We start from the raw sequence: 25,328 nt of genomic DNA, 5'->3' as shown, positions 1-25,328 counted from the left end.
AAAACAAAGGAACAAAAAAGAAATACAAGCACTTCATCTTTGCACTGAGCTTTGTCCACCTCCAGATTTGCCATCTACCAAGTGGAAACAGAACCTATCATCTCATTTCCCAAGGGCACTATGGAACTAATTCCTGTGAAGTGGTCAGAGTGATAAACTCCACTGAGGGGTCTACCAGAGAGCCATTTCAGAAGTACTGCAGACACAGAGAACAGTGCATATGAGATAAGGCATAGTGCCCCGCCAGGACAAATGAGACTCAAACACTAAATAGCTGCTCGTGTACTGTTATCCATTCCAAGCACTGAAATACAACCACTGTTAAAACAACTATGCCATCTTGTACAGCACTGCACATACACAAGGACTAAATTAAGCTTGTAGCAGATATTTCAATCCTAGGGAACAACACTTATTCTTATAAAAGTTGATGTTCACGTGAACTAAAAGGTCAGTGCAAGCTTCTGTACATAAAAGTTCATTGTCCAGGCACTGTATCACTTCAGCATGGTTCTCAATGCATTACCATGGACAATGTTTCCAGCATTTGAGATTTGCCCAAAATATCAGTTGTGGAGAACTACTTAAAATTCCAGACATGGGGTATTTTATCTTTATTCCTACACACAATATGTGGCAACCCAGCACCTTACAGCAAGGTTGTACACCTATTGGTACAAAGAACAATTCCTGGAATTGTAAAAATTGCCCACACAAGGTATTGGCTGTCCTGAGAAGCCTCATTCACTGATAGATAAAGAGAAAAAGGTATCGGACTTTTTTTTTTTTTTAAATGCAGTAAAGCTACTCAAAAAGTAGAAGGCTAACTACAATGTGAGTAATTTACATTGCAGCACATCTGCATATTTCTTGCACATATAAGCAGCTTATATAAAAAGCTTTATTGAATTATATTTAAAGGCCAAGTTATACTTCAAAAAGAATATTAACTCTATCCAAGCAGAAAGTCAGCCAACTCTAAGAGTTCATACCTGGTAATTCTAAAGACCAGAACACACACTAAATAATCAGAAACCAGAAAATTTTGTTTCTGCACTTATTTTTTTCAAGAAAGATGTATTTTCATACCTCCATAATGATCACAGCCCCCACCAGCATCGAATACACATCATATTGTGCTACTTGTTTGCTTAGTGAAGAACTCAGAGTCTTCAATGCCTCCAAATATTGCTTCAGAATCTTTTTGCCAAAATTTAAGAGTATTTCTGAATTATTCCCCTCCAAATACAGTTTGATCCAATTACCATGGGACTTTTCTGCTATCTTAAAATGTTCATATCCAGGATCTAAGGAGAGGAAAATAAATAAATAAATAAATAAATAAATAAATAAATAAATAAATAAGTAAGTAAGTAAGTAAGTGAGTGAGTGAGTAAGTAAGTAAGTAAATAAATAAGACAATCCATAAACAAAGGATGATTAACTAAAGATGACACCATATTTTTATATTTGCTTATACAGTAGAAAATAAAATGCTATAGAGGTTGAAACTTTTTTCACACCTAGAAAGTTACTTTATCTTCCTGTAGCAAGCCCATAATAAGCCAGTTACTCAGAATAAACACAACCCCTAACCTGATAATATGCCAAGACAAATATGTTTCACATAATTTATTCTTAAAAAGGTTTCCATGACAAACTCATCCAAGTGCTTTAAATCCTAAAAAAAGTAATGTTTTCCACTGAAGCCATTCATTATTCTGGCCATACTTTATAAGCCAAATGGGAACTAATCAAATAAATGATCTCAGCAGGAAACATCAAAAGGACACACGTATCATATTAGGCACCTTGATTTTGCTTCAAAGCTTATCAGTCAGTTGGTAACACAGCATCAAACATACAGGATGTGAGATTTTGAAGTAGTAACGGAAAAGTTAATAGCTGAAGTTCACCATTTTGCTTCAGGCATTTGGACTATGAAGTTGGTGCAAAGCGATTCTCAGCAGTGAAACTGAGTAATTCTGCTAAAAAGATGGCCCACGGTCTAACTTGATTACAAAAGAGAAAACGTGATGCTGCCACCAAACTATGGAAGCAGGATTCTTGTGGCAGAAGGTGATTTCATGATGGTTTATCTACATCTAAAAAAAATCTGAAGAAAAATGAACAAAAAACAAAACAAAAACAAATAATGAATTAATTAGAGTTCAGGGGATTAAAAAAAACAACCTCCAGGATACAAATCCGTTATCTTTATCTGAGTAATATTTTCTTGGAGAAATTCGATTTTATTTAATTTGATTAAGACTTTGATTAAGTCTTCTGATAAATCTACATGTAAACAGGAGCCTGGATTAACACTGACAACCCATATGAAGACCACGGTCTGCCTTCAAAGCTGATGATGAGATCAAGAGTAGCACTAGACCACACCCTTGAAGGAAGTAATTTTAAACAAACTTTTGAATTCTGTTGGTTCAGGTTTTGATGTGATCATGCTTTTTAACACAGGTACAGAGACATCACAGTTTCTACTCCATCTCTCTTAGACTGTTGTCCTGATTTTGTTAAAAACAAGTTTCTCTTTTAGTGAATTTGCTGGTCAGCTAAAGCCTTCATGTTAGCTGCATTTTCCTGGAGAACCCAACACATGTTTTGGTTAAACCTAGCAATGGAATGCAAACTTATTGATAAGCACGGATGGACATCTCGCGAGAGGGGCAACGAGAAACTGATGTCTGAGAGACTAACCAACGGTGTATAACATTCCATTCACGTGAATAGTTCATATAAAAGTGGGAGATCACGAGGATCTCGTCCCTTTTTCCCTTTTTTCCTCATGGCTGACATTAGGAGAGGACCTTGCTGGCCGTCCCTGCGAACTGAGGCCTAGTGAGAGACTGAATCCATTTCCGGTTGGCTACAGAGTCTAATCCAGGACTTTGGGTGCTGGCTCTGCAGTTGCTGAGACTTACAGGATTGGTTTTGTATATTTTGTATTATTTTCTCTATTCTTATTAGTAGCATTAGTAAAACATCTTTAACTTTTCCAACTCTCTTCTCTCTGTCCTTCTTTCCCTCCCAGTCACCTGTTCTGAGTGGGAAGGGGGGAGAGGGAGGGGCAAAAGGGGGAAGTGGGGGGGGGAGAGGAGGTTAACAATACATCTGCCAGGGTTTGATTGTCACCCCGCAATCTTAACCCTCAACAGATAATTGGCGCCCAACGTGGGGCAAGAGAAAGGGGTAAATTTGGAGATTTTTGGCTTTTCTACTGCTCTGACGTACCTTTCAATTTTCTTGGCACGGTGCCAACTCATAGAGTTGTGATACTCACGCGTCTGTTTGCTTCAGATATTATTTAGTGGTATTAAGGCAAAGTGAATTACATTGACTTAAAGATGTTGTGGCATAAGTTGTATCAGTTATTTTCTACATTGTGCTCGCTGATCCCATATCTGTGCTGGTGTTTCTTTCTAAATCGAAGTATTCATTATATAACAAGAAGAAACTGGACAGCGGTCATGATGATACTGTGTGGTATGGCACTGGTTTATTTCATTATACTGCAGCCGCTAATGAATTTCTACTCGCTTCTGCTTTACCTTGAAAAACCTCCAGGAGAGATTAAAGAGCAGAATGGCTCTATATTTGCTAATTGGTCAAGCGAATCTTTAGAAAGACTGACTAACAATACTTTTGTGTTTTCGCTAGGACAGTTTGCAAATGTTTTAGAGAACTTTGAATATCCTTGGAGCTTTGACAGAACTGTGATGGTGTTATCTGGTTTGCTGAATGTGTGTCAGTTTGTGTTACTGTTAAGAGAAATGAGGTTCAATAGGAGGTTTGCATCTCTTTTTAGCCCTGAGATTTGCGGTGTGTCTTCGGAAGCTTTAGCAAAAAGCACTCCTAGCCGCTCGAGAAAAGGCAAAACAGTCAAAGCTGCTGCTGCAGCCACTGCCCCCACAACAGCGGCTTCACAGGCTGAAGCTACAGCTCCTCCGCAGAGCTCCTCTGCCAAGGTCGCTGCAGAGAACATTACCTCTCCAGCCTCAAAGGCTAACAAGGCAGCCCCCCCATCTTCACACACTGGTCACTGTTGCTGCTGTAACCACAGCAATCACTGTGACAGTCATTCAGACTCTGAAAATGAATCAAATGATGGTGAACCCATATCAGCATCAGTTGCTGGTTGTAAGAAAGTCACTAGAAAGACTACCCGTGCAGCAGGTGATGGCACAGGGCCAACATCAACCCAAGAGGCATCATCAGGACAGGGTGGAGATGAAGTGACCACCACTCGGTCTTTTTCTCCAGGTGAGCTGAGAGATCTGCGAAAAGACTTTAGTTGTCATGAAGGCGAGAATATTTTAACCTGGCTGCTGCGATGCTGGGACAATGGGGAAGAAACAATTGAATTAGAAGGTGGTGAAGCCAGGCAGCTGGGATCTCTGTCAAAAGATTCCACCATTGATAGGGCAATTTCAAGAGAGTCTAATGCCGCTACTCTCTGGACCCGACTCCTGGCAGCTATGAAAGTCAGATTTCCCTACAAGGAAGATTGTATATCCAAGTTAGGGAAATGGAATACTATGGAGAGAGGTATCCAGTTCCTGAGAGAATTAGCTGTGCGAGAGATCATCTATCTAGGACCAAACAGCCAAGAGGGGACAGACCCAGATAGAATCAATTGTACAACATCTATGTGGCGCAGATTTGTACAAAGTGCACCACCTGCATATGCTAAGTCATTGGCAGGAATGGTCTGGTCAGCTAGAGGTGTACAAGAAATTAATGAAGTGATTGAGCAGCTCCGGTACTTTGAGGACAGCCTTGCTGGTTCTCTACGGGCATGGAAGGCCTACCTCAGAACTTCAAGAACGAGCATGTGAGATAAAAGGAAAAACTCCTAGGAAGGTGGCTGCTCCAGTTTACAAAAGGAGCAGAAGAGATTCTGATGCTCTTGAAGGAACCTCTAATTCACACCCAGAGACTGTGCAAAACAGGAATTAGAGGTGCCCTGCCTCCAACCAGGTGGAGGAAAGGGATAACAGAGTTTATTGGACTGTACAAATACTATGGCCTGGTACAACACAACCCCAGGAGTACAAAGCTTTAGTGGAAGGGGGAAGTGGGGGGGGAGAGGAGGTTAACAATACATCTGCCAGGGTTTGATTGTCACCCGCAATCTTAACCCTCGACAACTGTATAAACACATCTGCATTACTCTGTTCTCACTGAATTTACTTTAAAAGCTTGAGTGAAGATGACAGAAGACACAAGAAAGAAGTGAACAGTCAAGCTCTACATTTTAGAAGTCCTTTGCAAGTAGAGCAGCAGTAGCTTTTCTCCTACATGCCTTTCTTCTCACTGGTTATTCCACAGAATCCAGAACACCATCTGTTCTGGTTCATACACATCAAATGGCAGGTGTGGAGAGACAATAATTCAAGTTGATTCAAAGGATACAGGAAAGCACTGTATTATTTTATTCTCCCATCAACTACTATAGATTTCATTATCAACTTTCCCATGACTAAACATTTACACAAAAGGCTGCAGCACAAGCTGAGTCTTGATAGGCTTTCTTCTTCTCAAAAGAATGTATTCAGCAATGACAATAACCAGATTCTGCAGGCGAAAACAGAAGAGCATAATTTTGTTCACACATAGAAAAAAATGTAAGCACTCATACAGGTAAAAAAAAAAATCAAAACCATTTCTGCCAAAATTATTATGGTGGGTCCTACATGAACCTGAAGAGCATTCTATTCAATTCATGTAAATTTAATCTCAAAAACATTTATTTAAAATAGAACATTTAGGTCAGCTTCTGTGTTTCATTGTACACGTGGAAAATGGTGTTGTTCCTGAAAGCGCTTAAGACACGTTTCAGTCGACAACACAAGGAAAGCAAGAGTATAACTTGTATCTCACTGGACATTATGCTATATGTGAACATTCACATATATCTGCATTTCTTGCAAGATCACTTCACATTAATAATCTTTGATATTTCCCTGTGATTTCACTTACCAGTTAATGACTACTTAGGGGCAAACAGGCCAATTTGGAAATTTTTATGTAACAAGCCTGTCATTACCTTCCCATCTTCCAGTCCTTAACTTCTCAGCTAAAAGTAGGGCAAAACATTTGCTGTACAGTTTCAGACAAGGGTTAAAGTAATGACTGAAGTAAGTCTGATATCACAAAGACTAAAATTACAGCTGATTCTTACTCCTAGTAGATCAAGAGTGTATCAGTCTTGGAAAAAAAAACCCAGTATGTTCTTTGTTAAACCTTTTCAGCAAAAGTACATTATTAAATCCAGAAACATTTTTAATTTTATTTCAAGTGAATGAAAACAAATATTTCTATTCACAATTCTGGTACAGTTACGAAAGAACTGTGTATACCATTTGTAAGTTTCTTATCACTACAAGACACACTGTCATCTATTACAGGCTGAATTCAAAGTGAAAATTTTAGAAGGCAATGTCTAACTCAGAATGTCCAGTCTGGTCTTCCAGGACTTCTAACAGACTCCAAAGCATGTTAATCCTCCTATGCAGGAGGCTTGCAGGTATCCGCTAGAAATTACAATGCAGCCAGCAGCAAACACTTGTATATCAAGATAGCTGCCAGTGTGCATGGAGACTTTCATTTCCCTGCCATAGTTCTTTGAACAGTGAATTCCCTAGAAAGCTCTTCCTCCAGTAATTTGAAATAAGAGTTAAATATTCGTACTTTTGAGGAAATTCAGAAAGGATCACTTAAAATGAGCTTTAATCAAATTAAGATTTGACGTGGCACTATTTTATTAAACAGAACAGTTAAAAGAGCTCAAGTTGTATTTTGAAATCTAAATAAATTCTCTCCCTCCTTCTCCTCCTGTTCTGCTTCCTTTTCATGCTTTTTGCCCAGTCTCTCTTTTTATTCCTTTTAGCATTTGTATTTAAATCTCATCTACCTCTTTCTACGCTACTGCCAATCAAACCCATTCTCTCCATGTTGTCAAACATGACTTTTAGTCAAACCCACATTTATCTCTTTGATATACATTAAGTGAATGATTTCAAGATCCTGCAGAAAGGAATAAAGGACCACAGGTCAATGTCACATTTACACATAGTAACTATAAAATGAGAAGGGTCATAGACCCTTAGTTGCTGGAGAAGCATTTTGGCAACTGGTGGGTAACAACTCCAAGATCCTCTTGCATGGATACTGACAAGACAAGTTAAACTTGAGGCAAAATCCAAAGTGAGCTTGCCCAGCTACAGATTCCCCAAAGCCCTGGTGATGGTTTACTTGCATACTACATTAGAACTTCTGCTTCAGTCTCCCTCCAACATTACCACAATCTGTTTGATAAAATTTTCACTCAGTCCCAGTCGCAGTAAGCAACCATTAAAAAACAAACAAAAAAACCCCAAATACACACACACATATATATAAGAAAAAATGGATAATGTAAAAGCGACTTTTCCAGTTTCAATATATAAATCTCCCAGTAACAATCAAATTATTTCAGTCAACACATGCATCTAATACAAGTTCAGGATTAGTTCCAAATGGAAGAGTGGACACCTTTTAGTAACAACATCCAGCCTGCTCTCAGGTGTGACTCTTCGTTCCACTGTGAAGTGCCTTCCAAAGAAACAATCCTAGTTCATCATTCAGATGCATGTTCAGAACATGAGGGAAGCATTACTAGATACCTACAGCTGCCCATCTTACACTGAGGTATGAACTTGCACAGAAAACCAAACTGTGTTTCTCGATATGTCTCCTTTCAGCTTGTTCATTTTTGCCAGCTGTCTTCATTCTCCTTTTCCAGACTTCTTTCTAAGCTGCATGTGCCCTCTCTATCAAAAGAAAGCCTAACGCCTCATGTTAGCATTTACTAGCATGACATTTTTAAAATAATGAAGCCCTTAGTCAAGCTTCAAGTTTCTCATCAATAATTTAATGTGCCTGAGGATAGATTTAACCTTGACGATTCCTTTGTGCCTCAATAAATCAAAACCTAAGTTCCATGAATTGTTTTTCCACCTCTTGGCTTGAAAATGCACATTTGTATGAACAAATATTGGGGGGAAAAAAAAAATTAAAACATTACTCAGCTGTCTCCATTCTGCTGTTTATTAACAGATACACTTAAAAACACCTGAAGACAAATAAATTTTTGTGTACTGTGCCAGTTTGTTCTTAACAAAGTGGCTGAATCCAGGGAACTCCACGGCTTCTTCATCAAACAACATGTAAAGGTCATTCTGCCTTCTATCTGACTTGTGACTCATCTCAGTTGACATCTGACTTTTTGCATTAAAAAGGAAACGAACACTGCACCGAAAAAGAATGTATACATTATGCTATAGTTTACAACGAGTACATCTTTTCTTATGATGACTCAGCCATGGCATTCAAGGTACTAATAACTGGTGCCCTATCTCTGTGCTGCAAATTACAATACTCTCTGCAGGAATTCCTTGTTTTCCCCTTCAGAAGAATCTACTCTTTTTGAGCTGAAGAGCTGAAAATAATATTTTTTAAAAAACCAGCAAGACCTAGGCTATCCCTGTAAGTATCTTTCACTTTAAACAGAAGCTCATAGCTGTTTCTTTTAGCACTCAATTGAAAAGTGATGATCCAACAGATGTTCCTAGCTGAGAATGTGCTTTGGAAAGCTTGAACCTGCAGCAACAAATGCAAGTAAGATATCTAATTGGGTTATCTTCTGGGGTTTCTTTCCTTCAAAAAAACTTGGTAGCATATCTTGTCTGTGGAACTCAGAAATGGTATGGCCTAGTACTTGTCAGCACAACTCTGATGAGTGCCCAGATGGTCCACAAATAAAAACCAAAGGCTCAGAGTAGCATGAGCTACAGAAGATTGCTCAGAACTGCGTCCACTCAGGTCTTGAACATCTCCAGGTATGGAGACTTCACAGCTTCTCTGGGCAACTTGCGTGGTCGACAACCCTTACATAAAAGTTTTGTCTCACACAAAATTTATGCCACTGCCTCTCATCTATTCATTGGGCACCATTAAGTAGTCCTGTTTTTTATTTTTACCATCTCCTTTATCTCTTCCCATCACACATGACCTACATTGATAAGATCCCTGCTGAGTCTCCTCCTATCTAAGCTGAACAGCTCTAGCACCCTCAGCATCTCCTTGTATGATAGATGTTCCAATCCCTTTATCACCTCCATGGCCTCTTACTGCACTCACTACATTATATCAATGCCTTTCTTTTACTGGGGAGGCCAGAACTGGACCCAGGACACCAGATGTGGTCTCACCACAACAGAGAAAAGAGGAAGGATTCACCTGCTGATGACTGTCCTCCTAATACAGCCCTGGATACTGTGTGCCTTCCTTCCACAAGGATGGTGTCCCCAAGGACCCCTTGTCCTTCTCCACCGAGCTGTTTTCCAGCCAGTCAGTACCCAATCCGTGATGGTGCATGGGATTACTTCTTTCCGGATGTGGGATTTGGCATTTCCTTTTGCTGAATCTTAAGAGTCTTGTTAGTGCATTTCTTCAGCCTCTTGAGGTGTCTCTGTATGGCAGTACACCCACCTACTCCATCAACCACTCCTCCCAGTTCTCTACTGTGTGCAGACTTGCTGAGGAGGCACTCTGTCCCACCACCAAGGTCATGTGTAACAGTATTGGCCTGTATGAAGCCCTGGAGTTGATTGCTGGTGACTGGCCTCCAGGTGGACTTTGCGCTGCTGACCCACAATTATGTGAGCTCAGCAGCTGAGCCACTTTTCGGTTCACTTCACTGTGCAGTTACCTAGCCTGAACTGCAACAGGATGGTTGAAGCACCACATGAGCACCACAGATGGTGAACATAGGGCTTCCTCAAGCCTGAAGATCTACTAACTCTTTCCAATCCTACTGTCTTGTAGCATACAGCCATAACAATACCGCCCATGTTGGTCTGTCCACTAATTCTGATCCAGAAGTTCTCAACTTCAATGGTGACTTCCATTCCCAGGCAGAGCTGCATGCACTGCCACTGCCCTCTCACAAGAACAGGAACTCTCCCTCCTCACCTTCCCAGTTTACAACCACAGAGTCACAGAATGGTTTGGGTTGGATGGGAAGGTACCTTTAAAGATCATGTAGTCCATTCCCACTGTCACAGGCAGGGACACCTTTCACCACTCGTTACTGGTTTCTACTTGGAGATCGAGCCATTGACTGTAACTCTATGGACATAGCCAACTACTTGATCATCTAAGAGTCCATTTATCAAACCTGTCATATGGCAGCAAGAATGATGGGGGAGACCACATCAAATGCCTTACAGACGTCCACAGCTTTTCTCTTGTCCACTAGAAGACCACTAGATCAGTCAGGCACAATTTGCCCTTGGTGAAGTAATGCCGGCCTTCCCTAATCACCTCCCTGTCTTTCCTGTGTTTTGACATGTCTTCCAGAAGAACCTGTTCTGTGATCTTACCAGGCACAGAGGTGAAGCTGACTAGTCACTTGTTACCAGGGTCCTCCTTTTTGCCCTTTTAAAAATGGGTATACCTCTTGAAGATGATTCTCATTACTGAATATAATGAATTCTTTGCAAGTTAATTCCTTTCCCATAGGAATCACCACAGATATGCATATTTGTGTATGTGTCTAGAGTGGGATAGCCAAAATAAAGGGCTATTCATGCATGCTTTTAAATACATGCAGCATTACTTACTGAGTTTGTGACGTTTTCTTTAATATTTCTAGGGCCTGAAGTATCCACATAATTCCAACAACACTCAGCGAAGAGCACATTTCTTTTCCCAGCCATTCTTAATAGTCCTGAGCAAAGCGTTGAGCTACAGCCTTGCATATCTAGGATACTCCAAAGGAAAAAAAAAAAAAACAAAACAAAAAAAACACAAGACCCTCTAAGAAGTTTACAGCAACGGGGAGAAGTCACCTTAAAACTCTCCAAAAAAAGCTACAATGACATGGATCTTGTTCCATGTTACTGAGGCTCTCCATTACTGAAAGGAGAGAAGCTCATCAATGGATACTTTGCCACCCAACCCATTTCCAGTATGGTAGAACCTCTAACAGCAGTTTGCAGACACAAACAAGTAGCATAAAGATTTCTCACATTTCTATGCTCTGCAATTTTGATTTTATTTCTCAGATGAAAGCTAGAAGTTGAAAGTAAGCTGTTCCTGGACAAAAATAAAATGAAAGTGAAGACAGAAAGCAGAAGCTGGTAGAAACTTCAGTCTGTTTCACCAGTGCTTGCAGAAATACTATCAGATGGAGCATTGTGTTGGAATTTTCAGTAGCACAGTGATATCCTGAACTCTACCAACAGGGCAAGTTTCATCACTTGACACAAATGGGTTAAGTGAGGAAATCTGTGCAGAAAAAGAAAAAAATCAGAATAGATGGAGCGTGGGTCTTGCTATTGACATGTTGCTACCATAGGTTGCATTTGTTTTGTTAGACTCCTGGACAGGGTTTAATTATGATTAGAAGCTGTGATGTTGAAAGATAACTAATTCTTGACCTATAATGATTATCTTGATAAAGTCCATGTTGTTATCCACTTTAATTATTCCTATTTGTAACATAGCTCTGCATTCTCACGTCGTTGTTTTAATGATTCAACAAATTATAAATCAATTAGCAAGGACTTCAAGCCTCACAGTCACTTTAAGACAAAAACATCTTCTAACGTTCACAGTAAAATATTCTCCATCCTCTGACTCAATTTTTCTCACATAATTATCATATTAACTTGGTTACTTGTATTGCCATTTGTATCATCCTTCCTAATGAAATACTACATTTTGCTAGTCACATATATGAATTTTAAGAAGCAACTTTGCAGTTCTCTAGGTTCTCACTCCAAGTAAATTCATACATAACAATAAATAAAAAGTTAACACTCTGTACACTGTTTCCCAGCTTTAATTGAAGCATCTTTTTATTTAAACTAGAAAATTCAGTCCATTGTGCTACTCCTCCAAATAGCTCAGAATCAGTGCCCTATATAGGATACTTAACAAACAGCAGCTATAAAACCACTACACTGGCAATTTTACTTCAATCTTACTCTTTCATCATTATTTCTGCCCTTTTGCCTACCAGGATCAGTACAGGTCATTAAAAAAACTTTATTCAGAGGTAGTGTGCCAGAGTAGGTTACAGTAAGACTGTGCTCAGCATAATTTCTCTGAACATTGCTCTCAACTGAATTTGTAGTGCCATGCTATACTCTTAAATCTAAAAGCCCAATAAACAATCTCCTTTTGTATATATTACTTTTTTTTAGCTGATTTACCTTTTTCATACACAGGTGTATTCTCTTGCAGCAGTCTGCTAAGCTGGAACCCATTCAAGTGTACAAAACGTAGTTGTTCTCTCATTGTCTTGCCTCCCACAACTGGCCATATAAGTTTTCCAACACTGTTTCTTGGAATTGGTAGACCAAGACATACTGCCAGTGTGCTAGCTAAATCAGTTTGTTGCACAAGTTCAGGTTGGGTCAGAGGATCTAAAATGAACCAAAAAAAAAAAAAAAAAGATAAAAGATAAAGGAAAAAAAGTATTTTAATAACAGGCCCGTTATGTTTCTCCAGAGACAGCTGGGATCTTGTTAGTTTCAAAATTTTTTCATATGTGTTAGATCAGCTATTTGAAGTGATCTACAGAAAGCTAACTACCTTTTCTAACTGCTGTCATCTGCTGTTGTAAAACCAAAATTCATTCAACTCTCTGCAAGTATCACTCTTCATTGCTAGCAACCACTGTAAACATAACATGAATGCTGTACAAGTAAGAAAAAAGTCCAGGAGATCACCTTAATATCCAGTTGCAGACTACATCCTAGGAGGGTTTGATAATTTTTGCATTAGAAAGAACAGCAAGCACTACAGTAGACTAATTGAATGGATGAAGAATGAGAATCTAAAACAATGCTGACAACATTCTAGAAGCTTCTTGATAGACTAACAGCAGCTCAATATTTAATTAATATTAGGTTGCTAGGCAAACAGAATTAGAGTTCAGGTTAAGAATGCTGAATGCCTAAATCCATGGCTCCATACAGGCAAACCCAGTGATTTTTATAGGCTTCTATGCAGAATCCTATCACCTTACTGCAGTTATCAGGATTAGCCTTCAGTCCCACAGACTTCTACACATCAGTAACTTCACTAACATAAGTAACCCTTCGTTTAAGATTGTCTTGTCTGTTGTGTCTCTGTGTACTTTACTAGTTATATAACCATGTTTCTCAACTATGCTTTCACTTAATTCTCTTTGTAACTCCAGGCATTGAGTGTTTTGACTTAAGTACAGCACAAAGAATTCTACAGTCTTTATTACTCTCAAGGCTCCCTTTAAGAGTACTCGAACCTTTCTCATTTCTCATCTATGATTAATCCCGTACCGGTACAGAATGCCATCTATAATCCCCAAAGCCTCTTTGCATGAGTGCCTGTGTGTCAGCAGTTTTCAGATTTCATCTTCATATGCAGGTTCTTTACTGGTTAAAAAAAGCCAAACTGCCAAATGCATTTAGCCAATCATGGGTGACACATCGCTGCAGAAGGCTACAAAAGTAATATTCTGACAGCATACTAATGCAAAAGCCCACATGATTACTATTTTGAGGTCTACCAAATTAACCACAGTACAGTAGAATCATAAGGAGTAGTCATGAAAATTCTGATTACTGTAGCATTGAGAAGCAAGCTGTGGAAATTTACATGGTCATGATTTTGTAATCATTACAAACTTGACCCCAAAACAGAGGTGAACAGAAATATGTATTTCACTGTATTATAAAAAGTGCACAGCCAGTTTAAACCTAACAGAAACTACTCCAAATGAACAAGAGATTGCATTTACAGAAGCTACATTTGTGTATCTCAGTTGTCAACACACACCAGCGAAATTTATAAAGCAAAAACTTATCTGAGAGCTTTGGTCAGCTCTTGACTTTGTTTTTATTTCTGAAAAGAGTTCAATGACTCCTCAGTAATGCTTTCTATTGCAGCTGGATAACAGCTTTATAAAGAACAGATAGATAAACGTACTTCCACTGTGCTGCATGAGCCTCCAGCAAGATAAACACGGCAAAGTTCTCCAAACAGGCTTTAAAACCAAGGAAATCATATGGAAATGAGCAGGAAGCAGAATGAAAAGTAGAGGGAAGTACTATTTTGAAGAAAATACTCACACCTGGTATAACTACATTTTACTGATTCACTCAGTCAAGGAGTTTACTTAAGTAAGATTCTACAAATTAGACTAGATATTCTCTTCTTTCCTCTTACCTTAAGCTATATTACAGAATTAAAGAATGAGTTTCAGAAACAGATAAACTCACATCAGTGGGTTAAAATTAACAGCCTGGTCAAAACAGTAAATATCATCATGTTCGTTCCTTAACACTTAGCAAACAATACTCATGTTTTCACTACTGTCATCTCTCACTCTTTCACAAAAGCAATTCTTCCTTTCACCTGTCACTCTCAGCATGAAAAACTGTCATTCATCCCTTTATCCTGGCTGCCTGAGAGGGAAGAATGGAGGTCAGGGTAATATTCTGGCCAAGAAACATAAAACTTAAAAATCACTTAAAATAGGTTTTTACTTCTAATTCTATCCATTTACCAGTATTCCAGGATCCCCACAGCAGATCTCATTAGCTCTCAACACTCAAGTAGGACAGTGCTGCAGAAGGTTATAATGTGAGAAATACCCAGTTCTCTCAGCGGTTACAAAGTTTATTCCATGACACAGATGCAAACTCTGGCAAAGAGTCTTAGGTCACACAGAATGGGCCTTGCCAGATATCTCTTGATCAAATCGAAGCACTTTTCAGAAAGAATTCTAGAGCCAATATAAACTAGAGACGGCAACATGTTCCAAAAAAAGCCGAGATTCTTTGATCCTTACCACTTCTCTTTTCAAAAGCAGAGCTGATAAACAGCAGCGGTGTGCGTACTTCTCCTTCTGAAGAACCACCATGACTACCTGTTTCAGACATCCCATGATCCCCACAAACAACAAGCAAATTGGGCAGAGAAGCTTCTTCCTGCCAAGTCACAAAAATAAATATAAGTTACTGTACAAACAAGATTCATATATATAGTGCTTCACAATCTTTATCACTTTCACACGTTAATATCTCTCAAAATAAATTTCATTTTTAAAAATTTTCTCACAACACCCAGGGTAGCTTACAACAGATGTTTGCGATTAAGTGTAATACTCATTTTTAGCAGCTAAGGCACACATACGTATCTTACATACTTGCCAGTATGTTACAAAAAACACAATAAAGGTTTAAAAAAAAAAAAACATCATTTACAGAATCACAAAAAAAAAAAAAAGACAGAAAGATTAAACAAAAGTCATCATACTGTGGGAAGAAAATCAGGAGTCCAGAAACAGCAGCATTAACAGAGAACTATTCCCTCCTTTCACTTTTTCAGCTTGAGTTTTTAATATAATATAATGTAAATGCTAAGTTATTAATATTGTAAATACTAACACAATAGGAATTTAATACAAGAAGTTAATCCTATTTAGTCTCTAGTCTCCCAAGTGCTTTTGGGGTAGAAATCTGACATGACCGATGTCAAATTATTTTTCTGAAGGAAGAGAAACAGAAGCATAAGTAAGGCTTAACCAACAATTTTGGGCTAACAAATCAAAAACATCAAACAATAAATATTGCCATTCTATAACAAAGCATCTTTTTGTCATCTCTAGTTATTATCACTACCTGTTTAATCCAAAAGTAAAGCGATTTATTAGTTCTGTATTCTAAAACAGAGATAAGGGCTTGCATACAGTTGGCAAAAGCAAAACATACTAACAAACTGAAGCAAAACCACTGCAACATTCAGGAGATTATAACTTCCACAAACAAGATTTAACTTCTGATAGTACCCATTTGAAATTTTATGAACAACAATTCTTAATTGCAGCTGCCAAAACCAAGAAAAAAGCCTCAGACCACTTGGAACTACGTCTTGGTATTTCAACATCCAGACTCTTTAGATACATAACATCCTATATTTCCAAATCTAAAAAACAGATTCAGATTGGGTAATTTATGTGCTACATTCAGCACAAGAAAAATGCTGTTTACAACCACCATTTCCATTTTAATCTCTTCAATATTTAAGAAATAGGTATGCCTTCACAACTGTAGAAATCAGACCCATTAGCTATATGCACCCATTATTCCTTCTGCTGAATTTCATCACTAAGAAGCACACCAACCACCATTTTAGTACATGAGTGATAAGAGGATTTTGGCATGCATTCTTCTCCTCTCCTGCACACCAAGGGGGAGTTTTTTTCCCCACAGCTGTTCAGTAGAGACTGTTAACAGATGTTAGTAAGGTCAATCAGTAAATGCTTAAAAATGCTACACACTATACTATTAAGTGGGGAATTGCCAGGGAAGGAAAAGAACAGAAGAATACATGCTTTGGTCAAGGAATAAACAAGCTACCACCCACAAATGAGCAAGCATTTTAAAGTTAGTCCACAACTAACATACATTTATCCAAAAAGGAGCTATATTACCTTGGAAATAAGAGAAGTATGAATTTTCTTCAGGATGTTATCCATTTCATTAAGTTTCGGTCCCACTAATGGGCTGTTTGGCCCAGTCATATGTCCAATATGGTCCAGCCCCAGGTAATGTAGTATAAGGAGATCCCAGTCTTCCCTCTTCAACACTCTATCCAAATGTCTGGTAACATTATTATCAACCTCACAAATACAAGGAAAACAATTGAAAGGTAAAAATTATTCCCCCCTTGTAAAAAGCATATAAAAATTAGATCATATTACCCATGAAAATTCTGTAGATGCTGATGAAAATTACAGTCACTCACAAGGTTAACATGGAAAAAAAATTTAAAAATAAAAAAATCAGAGCGATATGTCCAATGCCAGACAATCAAAAAAAATCTGTATTACTAAACAGATTCTTCACCACACTTCACTCTTTTCTGGTTATGAAGCATCAAATTACATACAAACAAAGAAAATGGGTTGCCATGTTTCCACAGACACTTCTAAAAACTCAATAAATTTTCAGTCACTTTCATGCTTCACGCTCCTGATTCACCACTTCACAAGAAGGAGGTACAGGGAAAAGCCTCTGTTTGGTGCTTGGAAGCACTGGGAAAAAAATACACTCTTGCTCTTTTAATTCAGTTTTTGCTACTGTGCAAACATGTAAAGATTGTGCTTGCAATGAGAAAAAGAACTGAAGACATAAGGAGACAAATTATTTGAAAAGTGCTACGTGGGGTCTACCTCATACTCACATGTTTTCCCCAGGTTGACAACGTATTTTTAGTTGCATGTACTCCTCAATGGATGTTAAAAATCCTTACAAAATTTCATATGCAACACCACTTTATTGACTCTGGATATAACTACCTACAAAACTATAAAAAGCTTTCTGTTTAACGGACTACATTTAGAAAGCATAAAGACTCCATAAAGAGCTTGACCCAGCAGCATGTTTGCATTTTTCCTCTCCATGTTGAAGTTTCTGCAAGTCTTATTAGAGTAATTAATTAAGGTCTAACATGAACGGTAAGACACTTATTTAACTTCCTTAAACATGGTAATAAAATAAGTCAGTAGCAGCAGGTCAATGGCCTGAGGCTTTACAAATTATCATAAAAGTTTCATATATGAACCAATTCACTCTTTTACTGTGCCCAGAATAAGAATCTTCACAATTTGTTTCGTTTACTTGTTGCACTCCTTCTTTGATAACATACTGAAACACTACTCATATTGCAACTACAAAAGCTATACAATACTATAAAAAGAATGCCTCTAAGTGACCAAGATTATACGTTAATGGGCCTTTTACAGATGACACATACAAATACACATGTAGTAGCAAACTGCAAACATGGACAGTTGAATTTTTAAAGAAAGCAAGCAGTCTAACTTCCTACCACAAGTTTTGTGAGAATATCATATGTTTGGGAAAATTATACAGCAACACTCTGATACTGTATCATCCAAATACGTCCCACAGCATATCCATGAAGGAGACCAAAATGCTTAGCCCCACATTGCCAGTACTGAAAACACACATAAATCTAATTTCTATTCAATTGCCAGAACAATTTTGGAACAGTTATAGTTTTACTCATTCATTCTTAAAAGTTGCCACTTTATGTTTGTACTCACATTATTTAACCTAGGACTATATAAAGCTTCTTACCTCTGTAAAGTCTGACACAAAAAAGGATGTTGTTCCATCATATTCCACAAAATACTTTGGAAACAATTTAACCCAAGTATCATCACCGTAGAAGATTATTCTTTTCCCAGATGTTTTTGCCTGCCATATCAGATTGTCATCCAACAGAGCTGGAGAATTGAGGTTCATGATAACATCAATGAAACCAGGTATGCTACCTGTCATCAAAGCCTACAGAAAACAAGAAAAGAATGAAGACGTATTAACAGAAATCGAAACTGAGAGGTTACTGCCTACCTGTGACTACAAATGAAAAATTTATGTCAATCATTTAAGCCTCTACTAGGACCTTAACTGCCTTTAACTGATTCTCACAGACCTTCCCACCACAAAGCTACCAAATAAAGAAACAAACCAAGGCAATGACTCTTCCTCTTACTCAGCCTCTCTACTTTCCTTCTATCCCCCAACCTGACCATTCCTGCAGGAAGCACCTCTGGGCCACGGCAAATCAGGACTCTGTCACATGCCCTAACACGGCTAAGTGAGTCTCAGCCACAAATTACAGTAACACAGCCAACCTCTGCTTTATGCCAACTCTAAGCATATTAAATAATCCAGTCTTCAAAACTTTGTCAAATGAAACAACCCTAAGTAGGAAAAAAAAAAAAATCCAAAACTAAAAACACTTACCTTAATTCGAGGCATAGTCACAGTGGGTGGTTTTGCTTCAGCAATGAAACTGTAAGATGTCCCTTTCTCAACAGCTTGTGCTGTATATGGCATGAACTGTTTGCCTTTTGATCCAAACACAAAGTCATCTCTCAAAGCATCTATCAGCACAATGACAACTTTTTTGAAAAGTGGTGGTGGAATTTTGGTCCAGTTAGAAACCATTCCTAAACATTGAAAAAACGATGTATAAAAGTCATCAAAAATGTTCACAGTGGCAAGACAAAACTTAAAGGACAACTTCACCACAAAAATGAATGCTTCAAACTTCTTTACTGACTTTACATTCAGAAGCAAGAAGTTTTAAACAATAGCAAACATGAAAAGTAATCAGAGGAAGCTGAATTTTCAGGACACCCAGAACAAAGACTCAACAACAACAGCAAAATCCAATACCGCATCTAGGAAGGAAAACAAAATGTGAATCAAATGCAGGATATGAAACTGGGAGAATCAAGAAAAAGCTATGGAATGGAGAATATTCAAAGGAATAAAAAGAGATAGCTGCTACCTTCTCTCTGGTTAATTCATTAATATATCAATATTAACATATTGATAAAATAGTTAAAATATGAATGCATAATTATATATTAATATTATTGATTTATTAATGGTAAAGTTGAACTATATATCCAACAGGCAACTTGTGTTAGAAAAAATATGTAGCATTTCACCTGTTCCAACACCCAATCTTGCACATCAGAATATATCTCAGGCAATGTCTCTCAATCAAATCCCCCCACAAGAGAACAATAAAATTACAAAGAGACACAGAATTTCAGTGAAATTTGAAAGGAAAACTATCTGTGTGCACTTGCACCCTTCAAGGTAGAAGAATGTGGGTCAGAACAGTTCAGTGATGGCAGCTGCAGAGCCCAAATCGAAGTCCATAATCCCCTGGGGAACCATATATTAAGTTTGTAGACCGTTTAAAAGAAGCTATAGATGTTTCTCCTAACCTGATTCCAGAGGCAAAAGCTGCTGTGGGGAAAGATTTGGCCATGATGAATGCAAACACCCAATGTCAACAGATATTAGCTGGCTCGGGAAAAACTGCTGCTCTGGCAGAGATAGTGGAAGCTTGCACACAGCTTATGCAACAGGAGGTAGAAATGGCAAAAATACATGCTCAAGCCCATGCTGCGGCCTTGGCTGCAGCATTTAAGCCTGCAATCAAAAGCCAAAGCCCTCCTTCTCGCGGCCTAGAGTGTTTTACTTGTGGACAGACAGGACATCTTAAAAGAAACTGATCTCAGTTCGCTTAGCAGCATTACAAAAATGGCATAACTGCCCAATCAATCTGGTAGTAGGTTGTCTCTATGTTGTGGGAGTTGTACAAAGAATACATAGAGCGCTTTTGCAGCGAGTTTCCAATTCCTTGTTGTTTGAGGCATTATTAGATTTGTGGAACGTGTTAGATTATAGGGCAGCGCCAGTATTTATAATGTATATAAAAAGCCATTCTAACCTACCCGGTGGTCTAGTTGAGGGAAACAACATTATAGACAAACTTGTGGCAGTGACAGATGTATCTCCTTTTGAACAAGCCAGACAAGCTCAGGAGTTCTTCTGTCAATCCTCAGCATCACTCCGAAAACAGTTTGCACTTACCACAGAACAAGCTCGATTCATTATTGCAGCTTGTCCTGATTGTGCCCGCATAGTGCCCCTGTAACAAAATGGAGTAAATCCTGGGGGTTTGCAGCCAGGTCAGATATGGCAAACTGATATTACTGAATTTGCACTGTTTGGCCAACAAAATACATTCGTATGTCCATAGATACCTGTTCAGGACTGCTGTGGGCTACAGCTTTGACCTCAGCAAATGCAAAAGCGGTAAAGCACCATTTATTACAAGCTTTTGCTGTCATGGGTGTTCCTACATAGATCAAAACAGATAATGGTCCCACGTACTGTTCTGATACACTTGCAACCCTCCTAGTCCAGTGGAAGGTACAACACCTGTTCGGAGTCCCTTATAATTCTACTGGCCAGGCAATTATTGAGCGTGCATACTGCACCTTGAAAAATCTTTTGTCTATTTTGAAAAAACAAGGTGTGATTGGTGTGAATCCAGAAGAGGTTTTGATGAAGGCATTGTATGTGCTGAACTGGCTTAACCCTAAAAGTGAGACTGAAATGGAACCTGTTGTTATGCACCATATCAAAAATGTCAAAGGTTTTTCTGAAAATGTACCTAAGGTTAGTGTGTTTAATTCGACAACACAACAATGGGAAGGTCCTATGTCATTAATAACCTGGGGAAGGGGATATGTTTGTGTTTCTACAGGTAACCATAAAAATTCACGGATCCCAGCAAAGTGGGTGAGACTTTGGCTAGCTAACAAAGAAGAAACCGACTGCAATGATGATAACCCTTAACCTCATAGGTGTTATCACTTTTAGCAACAGACGTAGCCAGTGTTGAGAATACCACTTTGTAAAACAGAGAACCAATTAATTTTTTGTTATTGGCCATGGTCACAGTTATGAAGAGTTTGATTGTACGCGTTGTTTGAACTTAAAAGATAAAAAGATAAAAAATTTGCAGAACATGAATATAACAGAAGATGTTGGGTTTTTTGGGTTGGATATCTTGTTTGGTTAAAAGGAATATTGAAAACAAGTCTGTTCTTGCTAATTGTAATTGTATTAGCCTTAGTGTTCTTACCCTGTATTTCGCACAGTCTTCAAAGCATGATACGGCGTATTGTTAATATTATACTAAATAAAAGAGGGGGAGATGTAGTGGCAGAGACCCCCTCCCCCAGGGAGATGGAGTTGTCGCCAGCCTGGCTGAGAGGTGAAGCCAGAGACAAAAGAAATGAAAGGAGCCCCATAAAATGGTAACAATGAATGAGCAATCACCGCACACGCACGTGCAGAGCGCATGGACAGTACATGCAGCCTACCACTATTGTATAGCATGTGTTACAACCAATTACATTGTTGCAAGGCGTGTGGACAGGGCAGCTTTGGTATAAAGTTAGCCCGGTCTGACAATAAAGTTGTGTGTGTCACACTGGTGTGTCAGGTTCCGTCTCTTGCATGGAAAAGCAACACATGAGAAGTGCAAAGGAATTAGGAAACAATTACATGCCATCTGAAAATACTTATCATAAGATAGCTAAAGCAACACATTGTGCAACCCTTGGCATGTAGGATGTCTTTTTATCCCTGCTATTGTTATTTAGCAGTTACTTTAAATGAAGCTGAACTTCTGCGCAAAGTTAACAAAACCATAGGTTCTACCAAAACCTTCCCACAACAATGTGCTGCAAGGATTCACTATTATACGAGCAACTACACATTTTTAACAGTCATCCCATAGGCAAGACAGCATGGATTCAATGGCAGTCAGGGCTAACTAAGTGAGACATCCAGGAAATACAGGAGCACTGAAGAAATATTCCTTTCTTAACAGATCTAAAGTAGGCTGAAAGCCTTCTGTATCATGGTTTCGTAAGCAATTACTTGCCTTTAGAGCTTATCATCCAGACCAAGAGATCACTCTGCCAGCAAACTGTAATCCAAGAACTACAGAAAGGAAGTATACTTCCACTGTCACTCCATTTCTGCCTACCTATATCTAGGATAGCCCATGGCATGCCAAAATTTAAACCTTTTGTGAGCCCTGCGGAACACATTTATACACTTAAACTGAAACCAGTTGCTTTCCTCACTCATGAAGCGTTAAAGTCTCCCTAAAGCAGCAGTAAGATATTCTTATGTCTCAGTGAGCATCCAAAACAATGTTTCTCAAGCAAAACACAACCAGTAAGTTAACAAGAGCGGGTACAGGAAGTGGTATATGGGTATGATGGCTGCATCAGAGATACAGAAAGAGGAATAAAACGAAAAAAGTACAACCTCCCAAAACACAACAGTTGATGCCTAAGGTTTTTTGTGACCATGCGCAGATATTGCTGGCAGTGATCGATAACTACATGCAAAATTACTTAAGTTCTAACCTATTTCGTAAACTGGTCTGGAAACACGACGGCGCCACACCAAACCGTCCTGCAGCACCGAGGGGGCTCACAGCACGAGGCTCGCACCGGCTGCTCCTGCCTCTACAATCTCACAGCCCAAGAGACCTGACACAAACTGACGGCGGCAGACGAAACGGTGAGCGGCAAGACAGCGACCCCGCCGCCCCGTCCCCCGCCCCTTCGGACCCGGTCGAAGAACAGCGGGGACGGCAAGGCCGGACCCAGGGCTACGGCCATAACCGCTGCAAGGGCTGTGGGCGGAGGGGGTGCGGTCGCCCTGGTGAAAAGGAGCCGCCGTGCGGGGCCGCGGGGGAGGGGCCCTGCCCTGCGGCCATGGCACGGCCGGGCTGCTCGGGTTACCTGGGCCGGACGGGGCTGGTTCGGCCGGAGGGTCCCCGCGGACTTCTCTGCGGGACAGGGACCTGATCGGCACCGGGAAGAAGCCGCGGAGGAACAGTGCGACCCCCAGGGCCTCCATGAGGAGGCAAGAGGAGGCGAACACGCCCGAGCGCAGCCGCATCCTTCGCCGGCGCCACCGATCCCCAACACTCCCCACTTCTCCCGCGGCGCTCCGCCCTTTCACGCTCACCCCACCCCGTCCCCGCCGCTGACCAACCAGGGGCCATATTGCTTGTCCATTGAGCACTACTATTGGCTAGCTGCCAGACAACCCCCTTCGTGAGAGGTGTGACCACAATCCGGAAGTAGATCCCCTCACTCTCGCCAATGGGAAGTCAGAATGGAGGAGGAGCTGAGCTTCCCAGCAGCCCCGGCTGTGCCGCAAGGCCCAGCTAGGCCTGGCTAGAGGTTGGGGCCAGTGCCCCCTGGCGGTGGGGAGGCGCCGGAGCGGGTGGAGAAAGGCCGTTGCGTTAAAGGATGGCGCGGGCTGCGGCGGGCCGGGAGGCTGTCAGCGGGGTGGAGTCTGGCGAGCTGGTCAGCTGTGCGCCTTTCTGCGGGTGAGGCCGCCCGTCCCGGGACTGCGATGCTGAAGGAACAGGAAAATGCCGCGATGTCAGGGCCTAGTGGTAGCCTGTGCTGCTGCCAATTGCTTGTGCATTCTAAGAGCTGTTGTTTGCTCCAGGAACCAGCAGTGCTGTGAGCTACCTCCTCTGAAACACGGGTTTGAAGCCTTTGGCAAGTTCTTGTAGAAAAATGCTTTCAAGTTCATTATTGCACTTAATTGCAGGCATCAGACATTAGGAAAAAATCTGAGTGCTGCACAAGATTAGATCTGACCGAGTAGTTGTCTATCCGAGTATGTTATACCATAACATATTCACAATCCCTGCTGTGCATTTCTGTCGCCACTTTACAAGTTTCCATTGTGCATAACAGATTTATGCCCTTTGAGAGTTGGTCAGTTCAGGAGAATTCAGAGGAAATGTTTGTGTGCTCCCCATTTTGTAAGCATACAGCCAGCATTGTGTGCACCAGTTTATGCCAAGAGGTGCTAAATCATATAGCCTTTAGGAGGTATGGCAGGTGCACTCAACCCCCCCCCAGCCAAACCAGCAGCTGTTTGGTCCAGACTCCAGAGGAGGTAAAGGCCTGAGCCACAGCCAGGCCAAGAACTTCCAGGAGACCCACAGGGAAGCAGAACGGCACACTGAACGCCGGTGGCTTCTGAGTGCAGAGAGTCTCGTGCATACTTTTTCTACTGTGTGCGATTTGACTACGAGTCAACCCCTTCATTTTATAAATACGGCAGCCTGGATGAGCCCACTTTGAGCTCTCCCTGCTAAATAAGTGAGCTGTATGGCAATGGATTTACTACTCAGAGGTCAGTGGATGAGCCCAATTCAAGTTCAATATTAGTAATTTAGCTTAAGTAGATGCACACCAAATGTAATGGATTCTTTAGAGATATAGGGTTGTATGATTTTTAATATACCCTTCGATTCATGTTACTTAGTAGACTAGATTTGCTAAAATTTTAAGCTCATATTTACCAAAAGCAACTGCACACTACATTAAACACCCGCAAGATAAAGTCTAGCTTGCATTTTGCTGGGAAAAATGCAGCTGACTGGGAAAACAACAACAGAGACAACACAGGCATCTGCAGTGCGGGGCCTGTTTGCACTTTGTTAAGAAGAAAGGATTTATCCAGACAAAATGACACCTTCAAGGATATGGACCAAAAAAAATGTCTACAACTGAACAAAACAGAGGCCCACGTGGAGTCAGGGAAAAGGGGTCCCACGGGGAGCAAGGGACCTGGTGGCAAAATTTTGCTATTGGAGTGAGGCTCGGTGTGAATGGCTTGTAACTATATAAAAGTTTGTAGTTTTCTATGCTTGCGTGGACCTCTGCACAAGTACCCAGCTTGAGCCAGCCCTTCTGCTATTCTGCTCCATTAGATTTTTTTTTTTTCTGACAATCTTGTCTCCTGAAAGTCTGCTGTGCA

The 25,328-nt window shown here is 40.1% G+C and overlaps 1 protein-coding gene across 10 annotated transcripts in view; it reads right to left on the bottom strand.

Moving 5' to 3' along the window:
• The window catches only part of PIGG (phosphatidylinositol glycan anchor biosynthesis class G (EMM blood group)), a 97,653-nt gene extending 74,150 nt beyond the window's left edge, over window positions 1–23,503 (bottom strand). For 2 of the 10 annotated variants that reach the window (XR_010653155.2, XM_065860587.2), the window contains exons 1-7: window positions 23,282–23,502; window positions 18,891–19,096; window positions 18,219–18,428; window positions 16,547–16,735; window positions 14,903–15,041; window positions 12,279–12,491; window positions 1,090–1,307 (exon numbers count right to left, since the gene is read on the bottom strand). Coding sequence is in view for 7 of the 10 variants with exons in the window: in XM_065860587.2 (XP_065716659.1) it covers window positions 1,090–1,307; window positions 12,279–12,491; window positions 14,903–15,041; window positions 16,547–16,735; window positions 18,219–18,428; window positions 18,891–19,096; window positions 23,282–23,441 (1,335 nt within the window). In the remaining 3 variants the exon portion in view is untranslated. Of the gene's footprint in view, window positions 1–1,089; window positions 1,308–5,418; window positions 5,593–10,682; window positions 10,831–10,864; window positions 11,350–12,278; window positions 12,492–14,902; window positions 15,042–16,546; window positions 16,736–18,218; window positions 18,429–18,890; window positions 19,097–23,281 lie in introns of those variants that run through there. The other 8 variants (XR_011736588.1, XR_011736589.1, XM_065860586.2 and 5 more) reach the window with 8 other exon arrangements.
• Window positions 23,504–25,328: the final 1,825 nt, after the last annotated feature.

The sequence above is a fragment of the Patagioenas fasciata genome, chromosome Z (assembly GCF_037038585.1).
Source record: "Patagioenas fasciata isolate bPatFas1 chromosome Z, bPatFas1.hap1, whole genome shotgun sequence".
Taxonomy (NCBI): Eukaryota; Metazoa; Chordata; class Aves; order Columbiformes; family Columbidae; genus Patagioenas; species Patagioenas fasciata.
This window is presented reverse-complemented; position numbering and strand designations above follow the sequence as displayed.